The sequence below is a fragment of the Meleagris gallopavo genome, chromosome 19 (assembly GCF_905368555.1).
Source record: "Meleagris gallopavo chromosome 19, MGAL_WU_HG_1.1, whole genome shotgun sequence".
Lineage (NCBI taxonomy): Eukaryota > Metazoa > Chordata > Aves > Galliformes > Phasianidae > Meleagris > Meleagris gallopavo.
In genome coordinates this window covers 121,112-148,664 of record NC_139422.1, presented here as the reverse complement: position 1 = coordinate 148,664, position 27,553 = coordinate 121,112, and the positions used below count along the sequence as shown (strand labels likewise).

Here is a 27,553-nt window from a genome sequence, read left to right as displayed (position 1 = left end):
GGGCGGGGTGGTGCCGCGGGCCGCTCGGCCCGAGGGAGCGGCTGCGGAGGAGCTGCGGGCCGAGCGGGTGAGTGCCGGCCGTCACACGGCTGCGGGTGGCCGCCGGTAAGTGATGCCTTGCCGTCTGGCGGCCTCGGGAGGGGGCGGAGCTGGTGCCGGGCTCGAGAGCCCGCTTTGTGCGTGGCCCCGGCGGAGCTGGGCTGGGCTGGGCTGCGATTCCCCGGCTGCAGCCCCTCCGTGCAGAGCGACTGCTCTGATACAGCAGGGGGTTTTAATTTAAAGACAGGCCGTGGGCGGTTTGGAAGGCTGGGGGAAGAAAGCTGGTACAGACGAAGGCCGTGGGGTTTGGGTTTTCTGGAGCAGCAGCTCTGTGGCTCCTGTCCCGTCCGATGGTGGCTCGGAGGGCCGCGGTGGCGGATGGAGACCTCTGGGCACCGAGTGAGCGATGGCGCTGCCGGCACTGCCCCGTGATGCCAGCCGCACTGGCAGCTCCGACCTGTGTCAGTCTGCTGTGATGAGTGGGTGAGTTTGGAAAGAGTCTGTGTGCTGTGAGTCTGCATGGGACGATTTGCCTTCAGTTTTCCCATCTCTTAGCAGTAGTAAGGTCTTTGCAATCCAGGGCTAGAAAGGATGGAGCACACATCTGTGCAGAGCCGGCATTGCCTGAGGATTCGGTCTACTTCACTGTGTTGCTACAAAAATGGTCATCTGAGGTACAAGTCTGTTCTCCTGTTGAGTTTCCTTGGTCCTCTGTGATGGGTCAGCGCTCCTGGTGTTTGCTGCCTCTGCTGCTGCATGCAGAGCCTGGGAAAGCAGCTTTCTTGCCTCGAGAAATGTGTTCATGTGTTCTAGTGCAAATACTACTTGTTTATGGATGGAAAAATTGGTTCAGTCGGGGTCAAGAGCGATTGGTTTCCCTAACAGGGGTACCTGCCTTCTTTAATGCTGCTGCTTGGAAAAATAACGTTTGAGATGTTTAACTGGATCTCAGCTTTATCTGCTGGATTTTTACTGGGGTCTTTTGTGGTCTGCAGAGTGGAAAATATGCTGGGGGGAACAAGTTTGGCACATTTAGGGACCCTAATTAAAGGCAGATGAAGTGCAGGGGCAGGGAGCAGATGCATTTCGGCATGCTTTACCACGGGGGGAGCTTTGCCCTTCCTCTCATGGTGGATCAGGCTTATCGCTTGCACTGGAGCTGCTGTCTCAGGGTGGCACATGCATCCTGTGGTGGAGGCAGGGTTAGGAAATGCGAGTCCATTTCCCCTGGCAGCGCTGAATTGGGTTTTAACATTCAGTCATCTGCTGTGCTGTGTGTCTGCTGCTGCTGCTGGGCTCTGTGTGGGCAGACACAGCTTTCTGCCTCCTCTCTGTACACCTTTGGCCTTTTTTTTTTTCTTTAACAGCTGCAAATGTGGAGAGAGGAGGAGTGGTCTGGGAAGGGAACAGAGTGAATGACTGTCACAGAACAGGTGCGTTGCTTTTGCTTTAGGTTTTGCAGAGCTGAGCAGGGAAGGGCAGTGGTGTCATTGGGGCACATGACAAGGCTGCTTGATATCCCTTGGTTTTGACCAGATCCAATGGGTTGCTTGTTGATGTAGGCTCTTGAAAGTAAAGGCATAGATCATTAAGGTTGGAAAAGACTTCTAAGATCATCCAGTCCAACCCAGTGCCACCAATCCTGCCCACTAACACGTTCCTAAATGCCACGTCTCCTCAGTTCTGGAACACCTTCCGGAGTGGTGACTCCACCGCTCCCTGGGCAGCCTGTGCCAGTGCCTGACCACTCTTCTGGAGAGTAAATGTTTCCTAGTATCCAATCTGAACCTCACTGGCACAATTTGAAGCCATCACCTCTTGTCCTGTCGCTGGAGGATGTAGCATGTTGCACCCTGCATTGCTGCATCCTGAAGGCAATGGAAAATCATAATTTCTAAGTTGATGTGGGGATGAAAGGCCATCTGGAGTTAGAGATGAGGTTTGGCAGATGCTCTTGCCCTGATGCAAACATACCGGTTCTAGAGGGGCCCTGCAGGCACCAGCACCCTGCTTTCCACACCCATCTCAGCTGTGGGGTGCTACTGTGTGGCTTTCCTATAGAAACAGGACAGTGACATGTCATGGAAAGCTGTCTTTCCTTCCTGCCCATCCTGATGCAAATAGGGCTTTGGGCTAATGTCAGCAGAGAGCCCTTTGTCAGGCACTGGGGATGGTGCAGTGCTGTGAGGAACAAATGAGTAATGAATGAATGATCTCCTGGAGGAGAACAGTCACAGTCATAAACATATCTGCCCACCCACAGGTTTCAAAGACCTTGAAAGCTTTAACTTGGCTTATCATGGTCGAAATTCTCCCAGGAACGGCCTCAGAAGAGCAGGGTTCCACAGTCCTTCCCATCTGCCCGTCCCCAGTGCAGCCAGCAGCTGTGTTGGCCCCATGGGGCCCTTCTTCAATCACCCACCAGTAGAGGAGAAGCGGCAGTTGGTGTGAGGTGGGTCCATGTCGGCTGTCTGCTTCGCCCGTCCTGTTTCCCCATCTCTCAGGGACAGATGCAGGTGGAGCACAGGGCTTAGGTCCTCTCCAAAGCAGTGCCTTGGGCACTTCTGTCACCAAACCCTTTGCTGATAGCTTTCCACTTGTAAAATTGAGTCACTCCCCACCTGGCTCCCAGAGTGCAGAACTCTGTACTCTGTTTTGTACCCCCTAAACATTCCCCAAATGGGGCAGGGTGTTTGGTGGTGCTCCTGTTCAGTGTTTTTAGAACGAGTCATGTGGGATTGGCCTTGTGACTGCCAAGCTGTTATGTTTTTTCTTCCTTCTGCACCATTTCTGTTTCAAAGGGATCTGTGCGCCTCATCAGTCACCATTTTGCAAAGCAAGCTCAATCAAAGCCTTTGCTGCTGACTGTCTTGGGGAGTGTTTTCCTTTGATTTTTGTCACATTTCTCTTCCTTCAAACCCCCCACAGGTTTCCCATCAGACAGGCAGCAGTTTGACACTTTGTGAGCATGGGAAGTGCTGCTGGGAGTCGTCTACACAGGGACCTCCATAGGTGGTTTGGTGAATCTCTGCTGAAACTTGCCAAATTCTCCATGAAATGACACTGAAATGGTGCCTGAATCCTTAACCTTGCTGGAAGCCAGACTGGCCCAAAATCTCAGTAACCTGAGTGGTTTTGTGGAAACCACTTAAAGCGGGACTTGGTTCAGTGTGTGTAGTTGTGTCTGAGCTGGAGATTGGTGGTCCTTGGAGGTGCCCAAGGCTACACACTTGGCTCCAGGCAGCCTGATAGTAGGGGGCACCCAGCCCGTGGCAGGGGGTTGGAACCAGATGGTCTTTTAAGTCCTTTCCAACCTGAGCCGTTCTGTGATTTCATGATTGCTCTGTGGAGGAGGGGAGCATCCTGTAGCATCCTCTGCAGGACGTCTTTGCATGGAGCTCCTCCCTACCCACGTGTCTGGACAGGGGATTTGCAGCCTGGAGTTTGCACCCTTGCAGGACAGCCTGGGTCTGTTGAGATGCTTGGGTGCCCCAGCACCTGTAGATGGAGAAATCCCAGAGGAGGGCTGTGCCTCTGGTTTGCTTTTCAAAATACGAGCAACTGTGCCCGTGTAGTGCCCACTCAGCCAAGCACACAGCTTCGGGTGCTCCAAACCCTGTGGGGATGCTCTCAGCCCTGCTGCCTGCAGCCGAGGGTCCTTGAGAAAGACCTCAGTGCTCCACATCCCCTCTCCCCTGGCTCCAAAGAAGCCATGACAAAAATCTTCGCATTTTGGAAGGCCATTTTCTTCCCCAGCCTACTACTTGTCAGCCCTCATCTGGGGACAAACACATTTCTGGGAAGAAAATAAAGGCTTGGCTCCCACTCGCTGGCATAACATTTAGGGCATCCCAGCGTGCCGAGGGCATTGTGGGGATTCTTCTGTGGACAAAGGGACAATTGATGAACTGGGTCATGGCAGGAGGAGATGGTACGTGGGAAAAGCAGGGAACAGAGGGAGCTGTGGGAAGGAAGCCATTCCTGTTGCAGGGGCAGCTCCCCACAGCCTATTTGACTGGAGTGGAGCTGTGTGCGCCTGTGCGGGCACCCTGCAGGCAGGGAGGGCGAGTTCCTGCCCCCGTGCTCCCTTGGCAGCTCTCCATGCATCTCGGCTGCAGGGCTGTGGGAGGGTGGGGAGGTTGGTGCAAGTGTTGTGGTGCGAGACCTGGGACAGGAGCTTGGGGAGGGCAGAGCTTCCTTGGCTTCAGCTGGAAGCTTTGGAGCGTCCTTCTGCTGACTGCTGTCTTCTTTGGTAACGGTCTGAGCATGTGCTGACAGAGGAAAATGCTCAAACAGCTCTGTTAAGCACCAGTGGCTTGCGAGGTACCCAGAAGTAGTGCTTGCTCAGACATCAGTGTCAGAAGCCATTTTCCACTTTTCCTGGATTTGCCTTCCCTGCATCTGGGAGAAAGCGATGCTACATCTGGGAAAGTAGGGGTGGCATTGCTTTGGAGGGGTCTGAACATGGTCCTAACAATGGCAGAAAGAGCCTGGGGGGAGAGAGCTGTCGGGAGAAGTATTAGTGAAGAAGCGAGACAGTTTAATAAAGGGATCTGGGGAGTTAGACAAAGATTTGGGATACATAGAGAGGCAGAGAGTTGCTGGGGCATTTCCCCCATATGTCATTCTTCAGGGCTTCTATTGAACAGAGGGCGCCTGCTGAGCCAGGACCCTTTTAAGGTGGCACATTTTGCATTGGCACACTCAGAAGGCTTGTCTGGAAGCCTGCAGTAAAGAGTATGGTGTTAGGCAGTGCCAGGTGAGCTGTGTTAGGAGCAGTTCTGACATGGTGGCTTGTAGCCCAGTGTGAGCTGGTCAGGTCAGGCAGTTTTCCCTAGGTTTTCCTTGGGGTGCACTGTCAGGCGGTGAAGGCAATGCACCCTACCTGTCCTAGACCCACAGAAGGTAGAAGCGAATGTACATTAATGTGACATCTTTACATGCTCGTCTGAAGGAGTCTGAATGCAGCCTACATAAGGCAGGTGTGCCTCATCACAGAGATAGTGCCCGCGGGCGACGTGTGCTCCGGCACGGCGTGTCTGCTCTCCCGCTGTTCTTGCGGCTTCGTCCAGCTCTGTTTCCCGGTGCAGGAGCTGGGTTGGACCACACGTGCTGCTGTCGGCTCCCTCCGGAACGCGCTGCGTTTCAGCTGCCGCCCCGCGATGTGCGAGGCGGGGCTGCTGGCACCGGAGCCCTGCGAGGCGGCGCGGCGCTACGGCGAATCGTCGGACACCTGCTGCCATATGGACCGCTGGCAAAGGCTGCGCACCGCCGTCCGAAGGCTGGAGTTCTGGGAAAGCTTCAGCGCCGAGCTGGTCGGGAGCGGCTTCTTCTCCAAGGTGTACAAGGTGAGAGCACTGGGGCCGACCCGAACCGTGAGGCTGCTGCTCTGGGAGAACTCAGAAATGGGGAAGAGCGACTCTACTGGTCTGAGAGCGACAGGACAAGGGGGGGTGGCTTTTAGCTAGGAGGGGGTGATTGAGGTGAGATGTGAGCCAGAAATCCTTTACTCAGAGGGCGTTTTTAACCGTCTCTCAAGAAGCGCAGAACCAGCGTCCCGCTTGCTGTGCTGCTCTTTAGCCCAGAAGTGCTGTAGTGTCGCACCACTGCTGGTTTTGGGGTGGGGATGGGGCTTGGAGCTCCTTCCCTGCAACCCTCAGCAACCCTCAGCAACCCTCATTTCTTTGAGCAACAAAAGGAAGGGAAGACCTGGCAACTGAGGCAGCATCTCAGAGAGTACAGCGCCACCAGGTCTGCCCACGCCATCCTCCTCCCCGGTGTGGCTGCTGGCACTGAACTTGTTTGCTAGGCTGTGGTGCGGACCCAGTGGAGACAAGCTGGGTCTGGCTGCACTGATGCCTTTACCTTGGCCAGCTGCAGCTGGAGATATGGGTTTTGAGTGAAAATGCAATGAATTTTCTGCAATAGAAGGTGAAAGGGAAATGTCAAAAAATAAAGCTGGAGTGAAATGTTGTGGCTCACATAGAAGACGGTGGAGGAGGACTTGGAACAAGGCAAGACCTTTGTTGGGACTTGACATTTGCTGGGAACTCGAGCTGGATGCTCTGGTTACTGGCGTTCCTCTGGGGTTGGGCAGTCTCAGCCTTGAGCAGTAATAATGCTCCTGCTGGGAAGCACCACAGGGATGGATGGCCACAGAGCCCTCTGCCCACAGCTGCTGTTTTCCAGAGTGATCCCCCACACAATCACCAGCTCCTGGCCCTGTGGTGCTGGCACAGAGGGGCTGTGTGCTGCTTGTGCTGCCCTTGTCCTCTGATTCAGCCTGCGCTTGGGGTCCCTAGTGTGCAGGCTGGCTGTGCACAGACTCACTTGTGCACAGGGGTTCAGGCCGAGAGGTCTGGCATGGCCTTCTGCGTGGGGAACGATGTGCTGCATGGCTGCTGTTTGGGGCAGGCTGAGGAATACTCTGAGTGGCAGGAACCAAACGCTGGCTGTGTGCCTGGAAGAGGCATCTGCAAGAGGCTGGTATCACCTGAAGTCTGATTCCCAGTGACTTGGGCTGGGCCTCCGGTTTGGAAAAAGGAAAAATGGCTTTGCACCCCACTCAAGACACACACTGTGTGAGACCTCGAGGGCTGAACTTTGGCTGTGATCCAGAGCATCTTTTGTACTTACAGCTGTGTGGTTATGACTAATAATTGATGACACCTGAGCAGCAAGTCGGTGTGGTTACAGTGTCCCATCAGGGGATGCTGTCAGAGCCCTGCTCTCTTTTTGGCCTCTGCAGACTGCTGCCAGGCTGTGTTCTATCAGGAAGGAGGAAGCAGCTTGCGTTACTTCCAAGATGATTTGTTTTGTGGTCCTGGTGGTAACAAACCTTTCTCTCCTTTTAGCTCAATGAGGTCTTAACATGCATCTCTGTGTTCTCCTCACCTCTGCTGGTCACCTTAGCCATAAAGCAGCCATAAAGAGAGCAGTGGGTGATGCTATGGGACTCAGACTGCTTCTCTGAAGCCATCTAAGACTGTGTTTGAGCTATTTCACTGTCAAAATAAACAAAAAAACCCCAAAGCTCTAAATGAGAGAAAGTGAAATGTAGGCTCAGGCGGCAGTGGGAATGCGTGGTGTGAGCAGCAGTGATGAGATCCAGGCAGGAGGGAGAGGGGGAGATGGACAGATGAGGCACTGAAGTGAGGGGAGGGGAGAAGGTCAGCTCTTCAGTAACTCAGTGTGGGCAGAGAAACTGCTCCACCAAAGTGACTTAAATTTTGGCTGAGTGTCCTGGTGTGCTGAGGCAGGAGGGAGCTGGCTGTCCCCATTCACCATGCCAGGTGTCACAAAGTGGAACTGGTGTGGGAAGGACAGCACCTTGCTCTTGCTGGTGGCTGTCCAAAGCTCTGGGCAGCAGGGAAACAGGAGCCAGGGCTCTGGCTGGGAAGGGGTGCAGCTGTTTGGAGGGGTTGGCAGACACCTGGAGGCTGACACGTGTCCTGCTCCACCCTTGGCTCCAGGTGACCCACGCTGCTGCTTGTAAAGTGATGGTGGTAAAGATCTACAAGAATGATGTGGATCAGGAGGTGATAGTGCGTGAGATCAGCCTGCTGCAGAAGCTCTCCCACCCCAACATCGTCAGGTAGGCAAGACGTCTGGCCATGGGCAGGGGCACTGGTGGGGGCTGGAGCTGCCTCAGCGTCTCTGTGGCAGTTCTGTGGGGAGGGATCGAACGGAACCTTGATGGCTTGTTTTTTTTGTTTTGATGCATCCTTCTGCTTAGGTACCTTGGGATATGCGTAAAGGATGACAAGCTGTACCCCATTCTGGAGGTAAAAGTTTATTGCCTTTAATTCTGTGTTGGGCAGGCAACGAGATGTGAGTGACTCTGGATGAGCAGACTGCTTTGGGGAGGCTTCTGGTCTGCTCTGCCCCACAGCCTCTCCTGGCTGGAGCTGGGCACAGGTGCTGTGAGGTTCAGGCAGAGTGGCCATGAAGGGTTTCGTGGTGGCCCAGTACCACCAAGGACCAGGACAGGCCAGCATGGTGGAGCAGAGGAGCAGGATTTTAAGAGTAGGCATACTGGGATGCAGCCTGGCAGTACCTTTGAGTTGGCTCTGACACCGTGTTGTGGCTGAATGGGAAAGCCTGGGCTGGCATTGGAAGGCCTTATTTTGTTCCTACACGTGGGAGGCTCCAGGAGACTCTGCGTCCAGCTGCACAGGTGCTGCCTTTTGTCTCTTTACAGTATGTGAATGGGGGCTGCCTGGAGGAGCTCCTGGCCAGCAAAGACATCGCTTTGTCATGGAAGGAGAAAGTGGACTTAGCTTCTGACATCACCAGGGGCATGATCTACCTGCACTCCAAGAACATCTACCACCGAGATCTCAACTCCAAGGTACACAGCTGGAGGGGAGCTGTGTTAGGGGACCCTGCAGAGGCCATGTAGGGCAGTGACCTGGAGACCTCAGGTTGTGGGTGCTCTGCTCCTTCTTGTGGAAAGCAAGGAGTGCTAGCAGGCTGCACCTTACCTTTCAGTCTCACTGCAGAGGTGCAGCCCTGGAAGAAGTTTGTGCTTCTCTGGGGAAATCTGGGAAACCTGCTGGGAGGGTGGCTGAAGAGATGGGAGCCTTTACCTGGTGTCTGGCTGTTAGTGAGAACCGGAGCCATCTAGGCTTTTTACACAGACAGATAGTGATAGGACAAGGGAGAATGGCTTTAAGTTAAAAGAGGCAAGATTTAGGTTAGATGTGGGTGAAATCCTTTACCTACAGGGCAATGAGGTCCCGGCACTGCTGCCCAGAGCTGTGGAGGTACCCAAGGCCGTGGATGGGCCCTGGGCAAACTGAGCTGGGGGACAGCCAGCCCGTGGCAGAACTGGAGCTCAGGGCTGTGAGAGCCCTTCCAATTGGAGCCATTTTCTGTTTGCGGTTTCTGCTGGCTCCCTGGGAGCAGGTGCCAAGGAGTACAATCCTGGGATCTGAATAGGTTACAGTCACTGGGGTTTTTGAGAAAACTCAAGACAATTTTGTAGAAATTCCTTCAGAAGCCATTATTAGGGATGTATAGCTCTGCACAGTGAGTAGGGCCGTGGCTGTGATTTGCCTGCCTTGGGCTATCTGAGCAAAGCTGATGTGCATGTTTCTAGGTCTCTTTCAGATGAAAGGATGTGGATCACCGTATCCATATTGAGTGCCTTTGGGAATCTCGGTGCAGATGTGTCAGGATGGGACAGTGCTGAGGGCCGTATGGTGCCAGGCAGACTGCACTGTGAGGGCACGGGGTGGGCTGAGGAACAGCTCCTTCCCACTACTTCTGGCTTTGGATGTGATCAGCCCAACCCCAGCCTCTGCTGCACGCGCAGGTTGCAGCCTGTCAGTGCAGCAGGGCTCTGTAGCAGCTGGCCCCTTCCTTGCCACATCCCATGCCACATCTCCATGGTCTCCTTTCAGAACTGTCTCATCCGAGTGACACCGCGTGGCCGCGAGGCGCTGGTGGCGGACTTTGGGCTGGCCAGAGAAGTGGTGGAGCTGCCCGTGCAGTATGCGGAGAGGAAGCTGTCCATGGTGGGCTCTGCCTTCTGGATGGCTCCTGAGATGCTGCGGGGAGAGCCCTATGACAGGAAGGTACGGCACCACTTCCAGCTCCTGGCTCATCAGCAGAGCTCCTGCACGAGATGGCAGGCATCCCCTAACGGAGGAACCTGCTGCTGTTGGTGCTCCTCTTTCCTGTAGTTTGCCTTCCATGCAGGCCTGAGCCCACCTCTCCCACCCTTCTTGCAGGTGGATGTGTTTTCCTTTGGCATTGTGCTCTGTGAAATCCTGGGCAGGATCCCAGCGGATCCCGAAGTACTTCCCAGAACTCAGGTAATAATTCCCACAGCCAAATTTAACAGTATTTTCTCCATGATTCTGGACTGCAGCTTCTCTCTGGGCCATGCAGACTTGCACGCATATATGTGTGTGCACTGAGGTGTTACTCCAGAGTTTTAATTGTGAGAAAATATGATGACAAAATTTTCAGTACACGAATGGAATCATCTGTTTATCAAAACTTTGGTTGCACCAACAAAATGAGAAGCGACCCTTTTGTTTACAGGTCTTAATCCAAATGCTCCATTTGGCATTGGCATTTCAACATCTACATTGAAGCGGCAGATGAAACACAACTATCATCAGAAGAGTATGTAGGTTGATCTGAAAGTAATGCCTCCTATTTATTTCCATAGAAATTTAAACACATACAGTGAACATAGTAACATTGTTTGATAGAGTGAATTCTCAGCTACAAAACACTATTTTTCAACGTAGCAGCACCATTAGCTCTGCATTTTTGCCAGTGATGAGCAAGAGATGCATACTGTGCTGTACAAAACCATACCAGCAGAGGTGACCACTGTTGCTGTCACCACTGATGAAATGCACCACCACTCCCTCACTGTGCTCACATCCACTCTTTGGTCTCCATCAATGTTCACAAGCATCAATGAGTGGCACTCACTGGCATTTTTTCTGCATGGAGGAATTCAATTCCGCATGTTTGCTCCATACACACTCCCATGTCATGCACCATTCTGTCACACTGCCCCTCTGCTGCCATCTGTCACACAGCAGCAACACAATGGGATATTGGTGGGAAGGTTTGGCCTCTGCTGCCATCCCATCAACATCTGTTTGTGGTGTTGCGGGCAAACATCATAAAATAGGAGGCAATACTTTCAGATCAGCCCAATATATTTTCAGATTCATTGAGGCTAATTCACAGGTTATTTGAAGACAGTTGGCTTCTCTAGAAATGTGGCCTTTTTATTTCCATATTTACAACATTTCCCTACTGCAAAGTGAAATAGGGAAGCATTTTCCACAACAAGAGTGAAAAAGCCAGTGAGAAAAGAGCGGATTGCTGCTTTCCATGCAGAGCAAAGGCTCCACAGTGCTATGGAAACAGCTGCTGAATCCGGTGGTTCTCAGCAGCTGTTGGAAGCCTGGGTGGTCCTCCACATGTTGGTTCTGCTTTGTGCTGCTTGTTGCTGAGCTCTTCCCGGAGAGTACGTTGCTCTGCAGGAGAGCACAGAGCAAGCAGAAGGGTGTTGCTACATCTCCCTGTTCTGTTAATGACGACCTGTGCCCTCCTGGCAGAGCTGATGGTTCCCTGGTGCCTTTGCCCTTGTGCCATCAGGAAGACAGCTGTGATTGAGACCCTAAAAGCTTCAATCCATGAATGTAGAATCATAAGCAGAGGCTTAGGTGGCAGAGGACCTAAAAGATCATCCAGATACTCCCCCCCACCTTTTATCCTGGTGGCTGGGAGGTGAAAGAAAGGCATTCCAGCTTAGAGGAGTGTAAAATCCGGACAAGGCCCATCTCCATAAGTCAGGTGGGACACACGTTGAGCAGGAGAGGAGCTTGTTTTCCCCCTTTTCCTGGGGAGGTCCCATCCCTCCTGCCAGGCTGGCTACTGCCCCGCTCCCTCTCCTTCCCTCAGGACTATGGCCTGGATGTTGCTGCCTTCTGCAGGATGGTCAGCGGATGTCCCCGGCAGGTGCTGGACCTTGCTGCCTGTTGCTGTCGGGTGAGTCCTGCCTGTTTCTTGTGAGTAACTCACCCCGAGTAGAGCACAAGTGATGCAGCAACTGGCTGTGATTTGTGTGGGGGTGTTCTACCTCTGACAGACGTCCCCTAAAGTGAGGTGTTTGGCGATGGCTCTGCTAAAGTGTTGCTGGGACTGCTCTGTGCCCAGGTTGGAGCGGGGGCTGGGGCGCCTCTGCCAGCGCTGGACAGCCTCAGGGCAGCACAGTGGGGTGACCTGGACTAAGGGGTGCCCCCATCACGTTGCTGGGTTTTCTCTTGTAAGGAGCGCGTGCAGATCTGGACCTCACTGTCCTTCAAAAGGAAAAGGAATGAACTCCAGCTTTGGGAACACCCCAGTGGCACTGGGAGGACTGGGGAGGAGACACTTCCCCCTGTCCCCTCTAGCTTTTCCCCTGATTCTGCTCTGCTCAGGCTGCCTTTGGGCTGAGCAGTTATCATACCCCACTGATGTCAGGAGATGTCAGCTTTCAGCATGTGATGCCAGAAAGCTCTGTGTGCAGGTGCACAGTCTGGGCAGTTCTGGCAATGAGTGAGTGCTGTTTGGCCATGGGGGACCCAGAAGAGCTGCTGCACTGTACCCACCTGTCCGAGATGTCCTCTTCAGTTCTCCCTTCTCATTCCAGGTGGAAGCATTCAAGAGGCCATATTTTTCCGATATCCTGGATGAGTTGGAAGACGTTGCAGAGAGCCTGGAGCCCAGGAAGGACAATCCACTTTTGAGCTGAGCTGTGGGCCCCCTGCAAAGCCCGATGGATGGACTGTAAATGGAGGGTCAGAAGTGAAGAAAGAGGGTGGAGAACGGAAGAACTAAGTGAACCACTGGTATTTATTTAATCATAGTCTCAGTCTCTAATTTCTGAGATTGAAAAATGGACAGGAGACTTAACCAAGGTCTTATCTGAGGTTTTTAACAGATGTAATTCAGACAGCAAACAGCCTTTGTTTGCTTGTTAAAAGTAAATGATCCTGGATGGCAAGTCAGGGACCTGGATTCCCTTGGAGGTTGCTTTCCAAATCCTCTACAGAAATGCAGCCCTCTCTTGCTTCTCTGTGCTCCCTGGGCTCATGGCCTTCTCCTTCCACGTCCCCTCTGTGCTTGGGGAACCTCTGTGGGGGCTGAAGCAAAGCTGGGGGCTTTGAGGCACACAGAGAGCCTCAGAGTTGCCATACGCTTCTAAGCCTTACAACCCTCTTTGGGTGGCCGCACAGGGATGGCTGCATTGTGTACTGATGCTGGTGGGATCCCCTGACATGTGCGTGGGGCATACCAGCATTCAGTGAGGTTTTGGGGAGCAGTGTGGAAGGTGTGCCTCACCAAGGTGTGAGCCAGCCAACCAGTATCTCCTCTCAGAAACTGGTGCTGTGCTCTGTCCCAGTGCTGTGGCTATCTGGATTTCTCCCCACAGCCCTTTGTCAGGGTCGGGAGGTGGGAGAGGTACACCTCTTATCCTTCCACAGGTACCTGTCTCCAGTTCAGTTGGTTGCCAGGCCTCATTGGGAGGGATGTTTTCTACTTAGGACCGAAATGTCTGTGGTTGTCAGTAGGTGTGATGGCTGTGTGGCAGTGGAGCTGTGTCTCTCTTCTTGTACACTGTAGACTCTTGGAGTAGGGGCCCTTTGTGCACCAAAAAGCATTTGTAGATTGTATAATGAGGTGTGCAAATAACATTGCAGACCTACATGTGGACCCTCGAGATCTTGGGCAGAATTTGGTGTCACATGTGGCCCAGTGTCTCTGTGCCCTGGCACCCACACAAAGGAGTGACAGTAGCGTGCCGAGACAGACGCTGTGGTGGAGTGCAGTGTTTTCAGCAGAGATTCCTCATGATAAGGAACATGAAACACACTGAATGGCACCAGGATCATTGGCTCAGCCACATGTCCAGAGAATCCTCCATCTCTGGAGCTACTGTTGTGCTTTTCTGGGTTGTGACAGTTGTGCACAGGAAATCTGCTCGGCAGCAACACACCAGCAAACAGCTTCCTGCTGGGGAGTGCTGCCAGTAGGAGGAGTGAAGCCTTGGGAGAAGGAGATGCAAAAGGATGGAAGCTTTTCAACCTGATGGAAGGCAGAGTTCCCACTTTTTTATTTGACCAGTGTAGTGAAATGGACTGCAAAGGCAGTGGAAACAGCACTGATATACCCTTGTGTCTTCAAGGGCAGCCAGCCACCACCAGCACTGCAGCAGTTGGTCCCTCTGCTGTTGGCTTGCCCCAGACCACCAGCACTGTCCCCAGTTCTTGGACATGGTGTGAGGGTCATTGCAAGCTGGGAACCATCCCTCATGGACCATTAGGGTCTGCAGGCTTTCCTGGAGGCAAAGGGCAGCGGTTGGACATAGGTGGGCTGGGTTATGCAGTTCAGAGCAGGGAATGACACTTTCTATCTGCTGGCATCTGTCTGGCTGTGAGACTGCATCTGCTTGGCATCCTGAGGGCAGCCATGGGTGGATGCAGAGCTGTGTTTCTGTTGGGCTTTCTGTCTGCCCCATCCGCTCCCATGGAATAGACATCTAGCCTAGTGATGCTGAGTCACAGGTGACAGAGGAGATCTTTGTTAGAAGGACTTGTGGTTCTGCTGCTGCCTGGCTCCATGGCCATTTCATCCTGTGCAGAGCGCTGCTGCTGAAACACAGTACCAAACACAATGAACATCTTCATGCTCTGTTAGCAGAGCTGGCAGGATAAAACCTTGGTGAAGATAGAGCACTGTTAGCTGTGAGAAAGTGGTGCTTTGCCTGTGGTGCCACTTGGTGCCCATGGCGTGGGGCTCCTTACAGCATCTGTTGCTTCAACTAGGGGCACAGCAGCAGCACAAGCACCATGCAAAGGGCAATGGGTTCACCTTTTCCATCCCTGCAACCCATGATGAGCTGAAGGGACCAAAGTGCAATGAAATAACTTCTCTTCCCCTGATGCAGCTTGTTTTGTGCTGACTCATAAATGGCACTGGTTATTTTTCAATGCAGCTGCCTTACAAAAACAGCTCAAAAAATCAGAGGGAGATGTTTTCATTTTGACCACCACATCCAGTGCATCCAAATGCAAATTATATGGAGGTGCTGAAGCTGTATTATTACATTCTCGTATAAGCAATTGTTGGTGTTAGGTAGGAAGGAGATCTCCTTCCAAAGCTCCATTCCATAAAGTCTGTCACCTTTCAGTTCTGGCTGTGAAATTTTGGGTGTGTGGAAGAACTGCCGTGTTCCTCCCTGCAAAGAACTGCTGCAGGGCCCCTGGGTGCTGGCAGCAATCCCGCGGGTGTTGGGCTGTCCCAGACACTGCACAGGAGTATCTCTGAAAGTGGCTCTTGTTGGCCACAGGGCTGCTTCCCCTTTTGGCAGGTTGTGCACCAGCCAGCCATCAGAGCTTCTTCCAGCTGCTCACCTCCTGGCTTCCTGCCCTGCAGTGAAGCAGAAAGCAGGTTCTCACTTCAGCCCCTGTGCTTGCCCATCGTGATTTACAGCAGGAGGAACCCAGGGATCCTGTTATTCCTGGTCTTCAGGGCTGCTTCTTTCCAGAGCTGCTGAAGAGCAAACAGAAAATGCAAACCTAATTCTTGAGCTTTCTGGGACACAGAAAAGCTGAAGTGAGCAGTGACCACCGGGATCAGTCAGAGACTGACGGGTTGTTCTGCTTTTCTTCTGGAGAGACTCATGGGAAGGACAGCTAGCAAGAGAGAATAGATGGCATGCTGACAGTTTGGAGGTATGTTCCTTTAGGGCATGTCCTTTACAATGTCTCAAGACTCCTCCCTGCATCTTCCCACACTATCAGGTGTAGGAGCTGATGGAGGTGTGAGAACCACTCTTGGAAAAGTGAGATCTCTGGGTTGGGCACTGTGACAGTCACCAAACCTTGGAGGCTGCATGGAGGAAGGTGCTCTTCCTCAATCTCCAGTTACAGCAATGCCCTGTGTGCTCGGGGTCTGCTTCCTTCTCCTGCAACTCCAAGCAGCAGGACCTTTGCTGTGTGTCTTCTTTAGGGTCACTATACCCCAGACTGCATCAACTTCACTAAGTTCCAAGTAACTACAGAGGAAATCCATGTGGACTAGTGTATATTGGACATGACGTATGTCTCCCCAGGGAAATCCTGACCTAATGCTTCAGTTCTTCCTGGCTGGAGTCTGTGCAAGCCCTCTCCATGGCTGCTGTAGCTATGGGACTTGGGGAGGGCTATCAAGCCCTGAGGACCTGCTCCTTCACACAGCTGTATCACCGCAGGGAGCGCTTTCTTGCCTTGCAGAAGAGGCTGCAGTGCCAACTCACTGTGCTGGCTGAGCGATGCAAGAGAGCATCATTCTCCAGCCAGGTGCCACCCATCTCCCCCAGCACTGGTGGTGGTGTGGGCACAAGGAGCTGGGAAGGGACAGCTCCAGCTCAGTTGACCTTGGGGGTCAGCTTGCTACACACTTGTGCACTAAGTGTGATAAATATGGGATCCTGCAGAACTCACACAAAGAAATACACTGTTTCCACTGATATCAATCAGTGTCACTGTAATGCAGTTAGCACTTGGTTTACATGGTGTCTCCTGCAAGGCTTAATTTGGGACTGCTGTAGTGTCCTAGTATCACACGCTGCTGGAGAGACTGTTTTTTCCAGCTCTTGGTCCACAGTAGCAAAAGAGAGATCCTGAAAACACGGGAATGGCTGGAGCTGGCTCTGGGCCTTTCCAGTCTGTTGTGGGATTTGTTGGGCAGTGGGGAAGAGAATTTAATGCCTTTCCGACAGCTCTTGGATCCAACGGGAAAAAAGGCTACAAAAATACTGAAGGTTTCGTGTACGTAGATTAGAGACAAAAATACCAGTATGTGCCATGTAGAGTAATACCATCTGAGAGTTTTACTGAAAAACAGTAGCCTTACCACCAAGGTAGTCTTTACATCAAATCTTTACATCAGAGTAATGCACTTTTCAGAAAAGCTTACTTAGCATTGGTAGGGTTGCTGGAATAGAGCAGGATTAAAGTCAGGGCTTACAGAAGCTCAAAGCAGTACTGTTCTGATCTCCAAAGGCTACAGCTGCTCTGGGCCAACGACACAGCTTACAATGTTCTTCTTGGTCTGATCTTGCCCTCAAACAATGTGATGTTTTCTGTATTCTATTGGCTGTTGAATGGCACCTGCCAGTGCCAGTCAGACATCCTCCTGTGCTATTAAATTGGCCTAAATTTCATTTCTGTTTGTTTATGGGAGTAATGGTATTCTTTGCCCGTCTTCCAGTTGATGCCATCAGCATAGCTCCCATGTGCACCCAGCCAGTACATGTGGTTGAGATTAGAGTAGTGGCAGTCATTGTACCACCACGCTCCCTTGTAGGCTGTGGCACAGCTGAAGGAGCTCATGTCATTGTCCATATCTGCTGTTGAAAATGACATGTCCTTGTGGTATGATAAGGAGTCTCCTGCAGGGAGAACACACAGTTACTGCAGTAATGCAAAAGGGAACCTCATGTTCCTGAGCACCAACTGCAGGGCAGCAGGGGCCTGGCTGGATGTAAGGTAGTTTGTATGAATCCCATTCTCTTGGTTGCCTGCACAGTCTCCTTGGTCACCCAGAAAAGGAGCGGTATCCTGAGTTCTGCTAGGACTGCTAACACACGCAGCATGGCTGTGCAGCACATGGGCCAGATTCTGGCTGCAGTCACACAGGTGTCCATTCTCTTGCACCACTTGCATTCTCTGCACTTACTGAGGTCTGGACCAGCAGACAGTGTAAAAGCCTCATAAACCCAGAGCACTGCTATCTCACTTGTTGGTTTCACTCATTCCCACATGAAGGATATTGAATTTTGCAGAGGATTTGTATGTTTTTTAAGAAGAAACAACAACATAACCCCAATATACCAGGAATTCCTGGTAACCTGATTCTGCATTTGTTGCTAAAGTATGTGGCAGGGCTTGTAGGTAGCGCTCTGGGTCATATATCTGCAGGGGGTGGATATCCCTTTCCTTCCCTGCACCCAGAGGTCACTGCACCTGGGTCACCATAGGCAGTTTTTAAATACTGACCCAAAATGTAGGTTGTGCAAGGACTCTATGTGACACTGCTCTAGGCTGTAAATGCTGAATGTTTCTGAAACACTTTGGTAAAGTCCTTCCCAGTAAGTTGCTCACTTAGCAGCATTGCCGTCAAGGAAGTCTCCCAGAACCAGTTTGTATTTCTGAGGCTCTCCTAAAACTCAGAAGGAAGCATACTTGGCAAAATAGTAGTTGTTGTCAAAGTCTCTCAGGTCAATGTGGAGTTCACAGGCTCCTAAAAGAGGAGGACAGTGGTTCTGTGGGGGTGGTGAACATTCAACTAGGATTCAGAAGCAAGGGGTAAAGGAGCCCTCAGCTGACTTGAGAGGAGCTGCCACTGCTGTAGAGATTGTAATAGACTTCAAATTCCTGCACAACAGCCTGTCCTGCACATCATTGTGAATCCAAGGCTGTCTGTGGGCATCATGACTGTCCTCGCAGTCACAATAGGGACTGCAGGAGCCTGCATGCTGGTTAGGATTACCTTTGGGGTCCAGAAGGAATGTGGGATGCTCAAATCTGTTATTGGCAGTGCTGTGCAGTGATTGCATTCTGCCCCAGTCCAGGGAGCAGGCAGCCCTTACCCAGAGAGGTGAGGAAGTGGAGGTTGTCATTCCCCAGCCAGAACTCTGTCAGCTGGTTGCCAAATCCTCGTTTGTATGAATTCCAATCTCGCAAAAAATTCACTGACCCATCCAAGCATCTCTGGAAAACCTATGGGAAATGAGAATTCCATCCCTGCCAGTCGTTCTGCCCCAGAAGAAGCCCCACTGCCTGCCTGCTGGTGCATGGCCTCAGCAAAGCCCCACTGCATACACCACTCCAGAGGGCAGCTGGGAGTGCTGAACCAGACTGGAGATCTCTCTCGCAAATTCCCTTCATCATGTGCTTGGAAATGAGGAGTTTGCTGGCTGAACAGGAATGGGTGGGTTTGGGGTGCTCAGCCTGCTCCCAGAGACATCTCCCCAAAGAATCCCCTGCTTTCACCCAGGCTTGGTCACAGGAACTTCAGTTGCCCTCTCCACCTGGCTTCACGGTGTGCTTGCCCTCTCTCTCTCATGCCTTTCTCCCTTTTTATTGCTATTCTAGTGCTATCATTTGAAGTATCAATAAAAATAACAGTAGGGAAATAAAAGCTTCCTTTTCCCCATCCTACTCACAATCCATCCTCCACCATCCATGTCCATATCGCAGAAGACAGTGGTAGCATTGCAGCCTTGGGGGTGGATGGTGTACCATCCACTCAGGATCTTCCCTTTATCCAGCAGCTCTTAGCAGTTCCTGGCTTTTGAGCAGACTAGGGAGAGTGGAAGTGAAAGGAGTTACAGTGTGCTCACTGCAACAGAGAGCACTGCAGCCCCATGCCCAGAGCTGTCAGCCTCACGGGTGTACACCTACGTGAGACAAATCCCGCTGCTCCTTGAGCCACTACATCACAGAGTGCTGGGCAGTTTCTAAAAGATAGATGTGCTCAGATCCCTCTCATCTGCAAGGAGGCTTTGGAGGGTCTGAGTGATGCGCTTACCAGATGTAGGTGTCCTTACCTACCCCAGCCAGGAGGAATTACAAGGAGGCACACAGAAGCTGCACGTGGCTGTGAGAAGCAAACAGGTTAACTGCTATTTCCTTACTCTGCCTTTTGGTCTCACTACAGATTGGTTACTGCTGCTGCCTTGGCCTGACCTCTGGTGCAGGGCTTCTGCCTTGCTGTCGTCACTGTGTTGTTCCACAGTGCTGATGGTGGCACAAAAGGCCCAGGACGGAACTCATCCAAAGGTTCTGGAAATCCTGGCTCTCCTTTTGCTTCTGTTGGGCAAACAACACCATGGATTTCTCTGCCTTCCACATCTGGTCCTTCCTTCTCCCACAACAATGCTGTTTGCTTTTCAAGCCAAATCCTGAGCCCCAGCCCCACGCCCAGCCGTGACACCCAGCACCGCCAGCACCAGCCCCCGCTCACCCCATAGCACAGCTGTGCAGGGATGCAGCATGGTGTTGGATGCAGAGGAAGGGGATTTTGAGACTGTGCAGAACTTACTGTGGGATGTTGAGGGTGGGATCCAAAGGTGCAAAAAAAGGATGGATTTAAGTGATTTGTGAAGGAAGGAGAGGAGTAGGGGGATACAAATGGCGGGTGGAGAAGATAGATAGCTGATCTGTACTTGTGTGGCTATGCCCTGTCCTGATAACCACTTCTATCGTCTTTCTAACATTGTCCCAGGTGAGAGCTGTCTGTTCTGTGTGTCTGTATGGGAAGAACACAGCACTTTGGAGGAGGGCTGCCCAGGTGCCAGCAGCCAGTGGGACAGAGCCAGGGCAGCTACTGGCAGTGTGAGTGAGAGTCAATAAATGTGAATAGAAACATTCTCTATAGTGGGCTGCTGTCCTGCTCAGCTGTTGCTGCTTCCTGTGCTAATCTGAGTGCTCTGAGTGTCTGTGAAGATGGACATGTATATATGTGTGTTTGTGTATATATTTGTATATATATGTACTACATGTATATAAGTTCCTCTGAAAGTAATGCCTCCTATTTCCTTGGAATCTACAACAGATACAGTGAGCACAGTAACACTGTTTGATAGAACAAATTATCAGATACAGATCAGATTACAAAAGACAGATTTTCAACATAGTCACCACCATTAGCTCTGCTTTTTCAAACAAAAACCTGTATACTGTGTTTATATAAACCTGCGCCGGCAGAAGTGACCCACTGTAGCCATTGCCACTGCTGAAACACACCACCCACCCCTCACTGTGCTCACATCCACTCTTTGGTCTCCATCAATGTTCACCAGCATCAGTGAATGGCACCCATTGATATTTTTTCCGCATAGAATAATTTAATGACTCCCTCTGCTCCATACACACTCCCATGTCACGCACCATTCTGTCACACTGCCCCTCTGCTGCCATCTGTCACACAGCAGCAACACAACGGGATATTGGTGGGAAGGTTTGGCCTCTGCTGCCATCTCACCAACGTCTGTTTCTGGTGTTGCGGGCCAACATCATAAAACAGGAGGCAGTACTTTCAGATCAGCCCTTGTAAATTATCTATATTTATTTAAAGTGTATGTATGCCTACTGGGAGTGAACCTTCAGCCTCGCTACCAGTTGGACCTGGGGACATGGAGCCTCATTGTCCTGGGGCTTTTGGACCCCTAATGAGATTTTTTCCTCCGCCAGCTGGTTAGGGGCCAGGATATCCATAAGGCAAGGCTGACATAACCCACATCTCTATTGGACCTGTATGCTTTGCCTACCCACTGAGTGGGGTGCAATACTTTGTGCCATAGACTCCCATTGTGATGGGACACACGGAACAGGAATAGGTGGGAGTGGGAAGGAGTTGGAACACACCCAAGGAGGGAAGCAGGGTCAAAAGCTCCAACAGGGGAACAGTTACTGCTGGGAAGGGCTTTAGGAGGTGTTCTGGGAGCAGCTGTGACAGCTGGAGCAAACTAGTGACCATGCTCCCATGCTGTGGGCAGCTCTTGTTGGTGACAGATTTGGAGAGGGGCTGCTCACATTGCCTGGGGCAGCAGCAAGCTGTGAGCCCCTGCAGCCCAGGCCCTGCAGTGCGGGGTGGCTGTTGTCAGACAGCTCTGCCCACTGCCATTCAGGGTGCCTTTATTTTTCTATAGCTGCTCCCACCTGGTGTGTTTTTCCAGAGTGACTCAGAGTGGAAGCTGACACATCATAAATTCAGCTCTGCATTGTTTACCTTTTGGTCCTGGCAATCCAGGGTCTGCAGCTGATCCTGCACGAGACAAGAGGAAATGTTCATCACAGGTGGCTCAAAGAGAGTGAATTACTTCAGCTCCCCAAACAGCTGTTCCTGCCCCTCCAGGTATATCCCAAAATGTACAGGGGAGACTGCTGGAAATGGTGCAAAGCCACACTGCTCTGCTAACTGCCTTGGCTGAAGACAGGGCCAGCAGTGCTCCCTATATCAGCAGCAGGTTGCAGGCAAGAGGTAAGTGCCTGTCCTCCCTCTTGTGTAGGCTTTCTGTTTCCAATCTGGGATCTGTGAGATTTCAAGCAATAGGTGCTGTTTGTTTTGCAGGAGGTCACCCACCTCCTGCTGGGAGTTTCTGCTGAAGTTTTCGGTTCATTTGACTAGGAAATATGCACATATTCAACATGCAAAGGGACTGCTTCCCCAGCTGTTCACTGTGCCACACAGTTCTAGGTGGCACCTTGTTCTGGGAGCTGGAAGTAGCAGTTTGTTTCCAGAGACTGGGCATGGCTTTGAACCCTTCATGAAGCACAGTCCAACATGCTTTCATGAAGTTGTGCCCCCAGCTTGTGCAGAGCCAGAGGTGAAATAAGCCAGCTCCTCATTTTGGGGATGGTCAGCCAATTCCTTCCTTGCTTCACCCTGTACCAGCCATCTCCACTCCAGAAATAGGAGAATGGGGAGGGATCTGATTTTAGGGGATTGATAAGAGAAACTTTGTAAAGAAGAGTAATATCTTCCTCTGAGATGTGGTCCCACCCAAGGACGCAGTTCCCAGTACCCTGTGCCAGATCCACATCTCAAATCTGTCCGACCTATACTACTTCAGAGCTGTTTCTTAAGAGTTTCATTTCTGTAGATCCAGTTATCCTATGTACACCCTGAATATTTTATGGATTAAAATGGGTTACCTTTTGTACCAGGTGGTCCTGCTTTCCCAGGGGATGCCTTGATTCCCATTTCTCCTACAAGAAAAAACAAAGTTCATATGTGTGCACTGCAGTGTGACCAGAGGGAAGGTAATACAGAAGTGGAGACAGCTGGGCCTCAACTTCTACAAAAGGAAGGAAGCTGTTTTTTTTTCCCATCAGATCATACTTGACAACATATCTCACTCCATTTCTTCTGCTAAAGCTATATTATACTGGTACTGGGCAGCCTGATCTGGTGGTTGGCAAGCCTGCCCACAGCAGGGGGTTGGAATAACGATGATCTTTATGTTACCTTCCAACTCGAGCCTTTCTATGACTCTATGATTCTATGATACTGCCAAAGTCCTGGTTTACAGCTCACATGTGAATTCCTATGAACTTTGCATACCCTGGAGCCAGTCTGTGGCTTCTGCTGCAGCGGAGCTGCTCCCTCTACTGATGTGATTCACTTTCCCTGTGAGTTGGCTATGAAAAACTCCAGGGACCCCTGTGGGTAGGGGGTGTCCCCTACACATATCTTTCTACGAACGAAAAAGCGGTCTGATATCTTTGGAATCTTACCTTTTGTTCCTGAAAGGCCTGGTTTTCCCTTTGGGCCAGCTGCACCTGGGATCCCTGGGCACCCTTGAAGAACAGCAAGTCGGTCTGCCTCACCAAGTCCCACTATTTTTACCTCTGCGTAAATGCACACATTCATCATGGAGATTATTATGATTCTGAAATATTTGGTATAAGAAGTTGAGCCCTTTGGGCTTCAGAAACAGTGCGAAAGGCAAAGACAGGCAGAAGTCATGTCCTACCTGAGGATGGGAGCTCAGCATGATTGTATGAGTTAGAAGAGAAAGGCATGGAACCTCTCTAACTTCAGGGGAGTTTACTGGGAGAGAAGGCTGTTATATGGGACATTACATGCATGACAAAGGTACTATAGCTTGATAAAACAAAAGATGTGAGGTGTCCTGTGGTGTATTGATGGCAAAGAGTTAATGGCATTGACGGGTCTGGACTGTAAATGTCCTGTCCCATTTTATGACACCAGCTCAGTTTCAAATCACACCTTTTGCCTTCCTGGGCAACACAGACAGAAAACTGCATTGTGTGGTGTCCCTGAGCTGCCAGGTTGCAGGCACACAGCACACACTGGATTGTCCCTTCACACAGCTCCGCATCCGGCAGAACTTGGGCAGATCCACAGATGGACATCTTGCACTGGGATGGAAAACCCAGAATCGGGAAACCTGTTCCTGGAGACCCACTGCTGAAGGGACCTCTGACCAGAGCCAGCAGCTTTGTAAGGCCGCAGCTGAGGCTTTATCACCCACTCCCAGCCTTCCATTTACAGCTGAATTAAAAAGGTGCACAGAAGGAAAAATCCCCCCCTCTCCTCCAGGGCCTTGTAACGGCCCTTGTGCCAGGTGGGCAGACTGAACAGCCTGCCCCAGGCACCGGCAGCAGGACTGGTGTGGCACTCACCTGGACAGGTATCCTGGGTGCTACAGGTGGTGGCTGATGCACTGAGCAGGGTGAGGAGGATGGGGGCTGCCCTCCCCATCACCAGCACAGCGCTCTGCTCTCTGCTCCCCTTCTCTGTGCCCCAGGAGCTCTGGTTGGTACTGAGCTGTCTCAGGCTTTTACATGACCAAAAAATCCCGTGTAAACTCCACCTCTGTGCTTGCCCATTGCCTGGGTCCCCAGTCTGTGTCTGCAGAGCTTCTTCCTCGATCAGTAGCTTCCCATGGACCCACGGAAAGCTCTCAGGCAGATGTTTCAGTTTAGACATGATTCAGGACTAATTTGGCATTAAAACTCGGCATATCTGGGACAGGTGAGGGTGGGAAGAGGATGGCTGATGTCTTTTTCCCAGCTTTTATTTTCCCCAGCTCCCAATCAAGGTTAAAGGTGAGGTGTTCAGTTTTGCTTTGCTGTTTCTACGTTATGCACATTTGTGGTAGCACTACACGAGGCACAGACTGCCTCTGTCTGAGCCTCTTATTAGCTTTGGATACAAAGCCCTTAAAGTTTATGAATATTAGCAGAGGGTTTAATTTAAGCTTTTTCTCCTTATTCTTCCATCCCATCAGCAGAGAGAGTGACTTCTTGGAGTTTTTCACAGCTATCAGGATATCAGAGGTAAAACCTCAAACTCTCCTCAAGCATTCCCTTTTGCAATGAAGCCCCTTTAACACCCCAAACTCAAAATGTAGATGAAAGCCTACTTTAATACTAAGCAAATGGGAGAAGGCAGGGGAGAGACGAGAGAAGTATTTGGTTCTTTCTTCAATTCGGTATCCCCAAATGGCTCATATGCTGCAGGAGACACAGTCACTTTTGGAAGCAAGGGAGAAACTGCCAATGTATCATTGGCCAATGTAAGTTCAAAGTAGGTCAGGTCCCTGGGGGTAGTCTCTGAAATTGGCCTAGTGATCAATATGTCCTAAATTGCTTCTCTTCACCCTGTGGCCCAGTGAAGATCACACAGTGCCACTGTTTACGCCATCAGAACTCTTTTTTTTCCTGTTCTCCTTTGAGCCCTGGGAAAAGTCCTGTCAACCTTGAAAGCCCCGTATCTCCTTGGAGATGCAGAAAGGAATTTAAAGCACGTTGCATGAATAGGGACTGCCTCTGAACACTGCCAGTCATCTCTTCAACTCCAGAGATGTGAACATCCGGAGTGAAGTCTCCAGAACTGACCTGATTTGCAAAGCCTCAAGAAAACAAGCTTAGCAAATGAGAAGGCACAGATTGACAACAGATCTCCAAAAGTGTGTGTGGGAACATGAAAACTACGCAGCAGAGAATTTAGCACTGGTTAATGTGAAGTCATAGGTGAAATCCTGGCTCCTGCTTGGGTCCTACTCTGTACCATAGCTAAGGATATTGCTATGCGACTCCTAGAGCTGCCAGAATGGCTGACAGTTGGTACTGGGGAGCTTGAAAGAGCAACTCTGTCAGCTCTAAGTCAGCACACTTCAGGCAGTGTGGGATAGCAACTCACCTGAGAGCCAGCCGCATGGCAGGTGCCTTTGGGGAGCTTCGAAGACTTGCATTGCTAGGATGGTGTGCTCTGATCTTCGAGGGTAGTGTATCATCCAAACCAAAAAGGGGAGATCTGGGTTCCCCTTGCCTGGGCTATGCTATTTACACCTCTTCACTATGTGCCAGTAAGAAAGTTTTCAGGTGTCTTTTCGTGAACACTTACATTTCCAATGGATAATTTCTTTAGTTCACTACTGATCTTACCATCTGTGCTGGGGACATTTGCCCAAACTAAGCAATGTTTCCAAAGGATGTTGCTTGATTTTCCCTTTCTGCTTCTGAGTTTTGTAACTGCACTGTGTTTTCAAGTGCTTGAGTGCCTCACTTCTAAGAGCTGTGCTGTGCCTTTGGTTTGCATATGATGTGCAACGTAGCTTCCAGGAGATCCTGAGGCTCCAAAAAGGCACAGGTAAGTGGCAGAGTTTCTCAAGACAGTTTTCCTTACCCGGGGGGAGAAAATGTAGGGAAACAAAGAGAGAATTTCCTCCTGCCCATACCCTTGCTGTGCTGCTGAACAAAGTGTCACTCTACTTTCCCAGGAAAGCTTCAATGGAAGTTCTGTGCTATCAGAAGAGTGGGCTGGTGGTTTCACTGGTCTTGACTGGTGCCCACATAACCACCCTCCGATAACGTCTGCTGTAGCATGTCTTTATACTGAGCAGCCAGACAATGCAGTGATGTAAGAACATAAACATCCTCTTGAACCTGCATCTTCCTTTCCTCATATTTCCATAAATTGTTTATTCAGGACACAGTGGTTTCCTCATTTCAAGAGTCAGTTAGGACACATATCTATCAGTTATTGCATGCCAGCTGCGTGGCCTTGCTGAGCATTTGCTTTGCTTCGTTTCCTCTGAGAGCTGCTGTCATGGAGCCGTTGCTTAATTCTCCCTGTGGTGATAAATGGAGGTTGCCTACAAGAAAGGCTTTCGAGTGGTTTCTTTTCTACCAACCTCTCTGTGAAACTCTGCTTCAGCCGGGTATTTTCTGCTTAGGATAGGCAGAGGCAGCTTTTAACCCTTCCTGCTATGATGAACCCCGAACAGTGGAAAGGTAACTCCCAAGCCCTTTTTCTTTGCTGATATTCTGGAAACTAAAAGTGTATATTTTTCATTAAAAACAGAGGAAATACAAAAGCTGATAAAGAGCTTAAGTTTTTTGTTTAAAGCTTGTTTCACAGGTTTAGCGCTCATTGGAGGCTAAGGAAAACCTCCTGTTTGTTTTACTGTAAATTCATTTCAGATTGACTGTTTTCACAGAAAAATGTATGAGCTGGCTTCTCAAATAAGATAGCCCATGGCATCCTAACAGAAGCATTGCTTAAGACACAGATGACATACGTTCTGAGTCACTGTGACCTCTCCAGGCAAAAAGCCTGCAATCCGGTGATCTGCAGTGCTTGACTTCCATGCTGCTCGTGTTCACCTTCTAATACTGCCACAAAAGGATCTGTTTAATTAAAGAGGAGACAAAAGGTGTTCTTCCTCTGCTTGCTCTTCAACAAGAGGAAAAATTACTCCACTTCCAATTTTTCCCCCTCTTGCCCTTAAGTCTCCGCTTAGACTCACAATGCCTAACATCACTAAAATCACCTAAAATACCATCCCTCTTTGGGAGACAAAGAAGTGTGTGAACAGCTCTCTGGTTTCTGAATGCAGTGAATGGATTACAAATTTAAAATGTGTCACACAAGTCACTATAACTCAGAATAACTCAAAAGAATAAGATGAAATATGAACAAAACAAGCCTATGCTGCTGTATTCAGAAATGGGAAGGCAGTCTCTTCCAGCAGCCCCAGCCCCAGACCCTCTTGCCCGGCTGCTGCACCAAGGTTTCTGCCCATGCCAACTTGTGTTGCTGCACTCACAGCACACTTGCACGTCCCCCCAAGGCACACCCAAAGGCCTCCGACCTCCCGATACCTTGGCCCGGACCCACAACCTCCCTGCACACCAGCTGGTCCGGCCCAAAGGACCTCGTACAGCAGGCCGAGGAAGATGGACAGGCTGTGTGAGACACATGGTGCTATTCCAGCTGCCGCACCTTGGGCACCTTACAGCCACCAGGTCCCCGCCCTGCAGTGCGCAGGGACACCCAGAGCTCAGCAGTGCTCACAGCCCCAGCAGCCTGACCGTGGCTGTCTGCAGGGACGGGGCATCACCGCCTCTCTGTGCAACCTGTGCAGTGCCTCACCGCCCTCACATCAAAGGACTTTTTCCTTACATCTGATCTAAAA

General features: G+C 51.0%; 2 protein-coding genes across 8 annotated transcripts; one reads left to right on the top strand and one right to left on the bottom strand.

Moving 5' to 3' along the window:
• Positions 1 to 26,452, top strand: LOC100543691 (dual specificity testis-specific protein kinase 1-like). Of its 7 annotated transcripts, XR_014887273.1 has the most exons (11): positions 9 to 105; positions 1,407 to 1,472; positions 5,130 to 5,387; positions 7,512 to 7,633; positions 7,775 to 7,823; positions 8,240 to 8,389; positions 9,444 to 9,617; positions 9,774 to 9,857; positions 11,476 to 11,562; positions 12,206 to 12,404; positions 19,828 to 26,452. XR_014887273.1 is itself a non-coding variant. In XM_085239250.1 (10 exons), exons 2-10 carry the CDS (start codon positions 1,455 to 1,457, stop codon positions 12,305 to 12,307), a joined length of 1,044 nt encoding a protein of 347 aa, XP_085095376.1. In that variant the 5' UTR covers positions 9 to 105; positions 1,407 to 1,454; the 3' UTR covers positions 12,308 to 16,762. The 7 variants fall into 7 exon arrangements, 6 of the variants coding, with proteins under 6 accessions (XP_085095378.1, XP_085095380.1, XP_085095376.1 ...); XM_085239250.1 differs by lacking the exon at positions 19,828 to 26,452 and having other exon boundaries at positions 12,206 to 16,762; XM_085239251.1 differs by lacking the exons at positions 9 to 105; positions 19,828 to 26,452 and adding an exon at positions 559 to 713 and having other exon boundaries at positions 12,206 to 16,762.
• LOC100543537 (ficolin-1-like) lies at positions 16,743 to 23,832 on the bottom strand. Its single transcript, XM_085239257.1, is given in 9 exon segments — positions 16,743 to 16,995; positions 17,712 to 17,841; positions 18,191 to 18,320; positions 18,767 to 18,887; positions 19,361 to 19,412; positions 21,334 to 21,369; positions 22,260 to 22,313; positions 22,842 to 22,955; positions 23,754 to 23,832. Coding segments are annotated over 9 exon segments (969 nt in total).
• Positions 26,453 to 27,553: the final 1,101 nt, after the last annotated feature.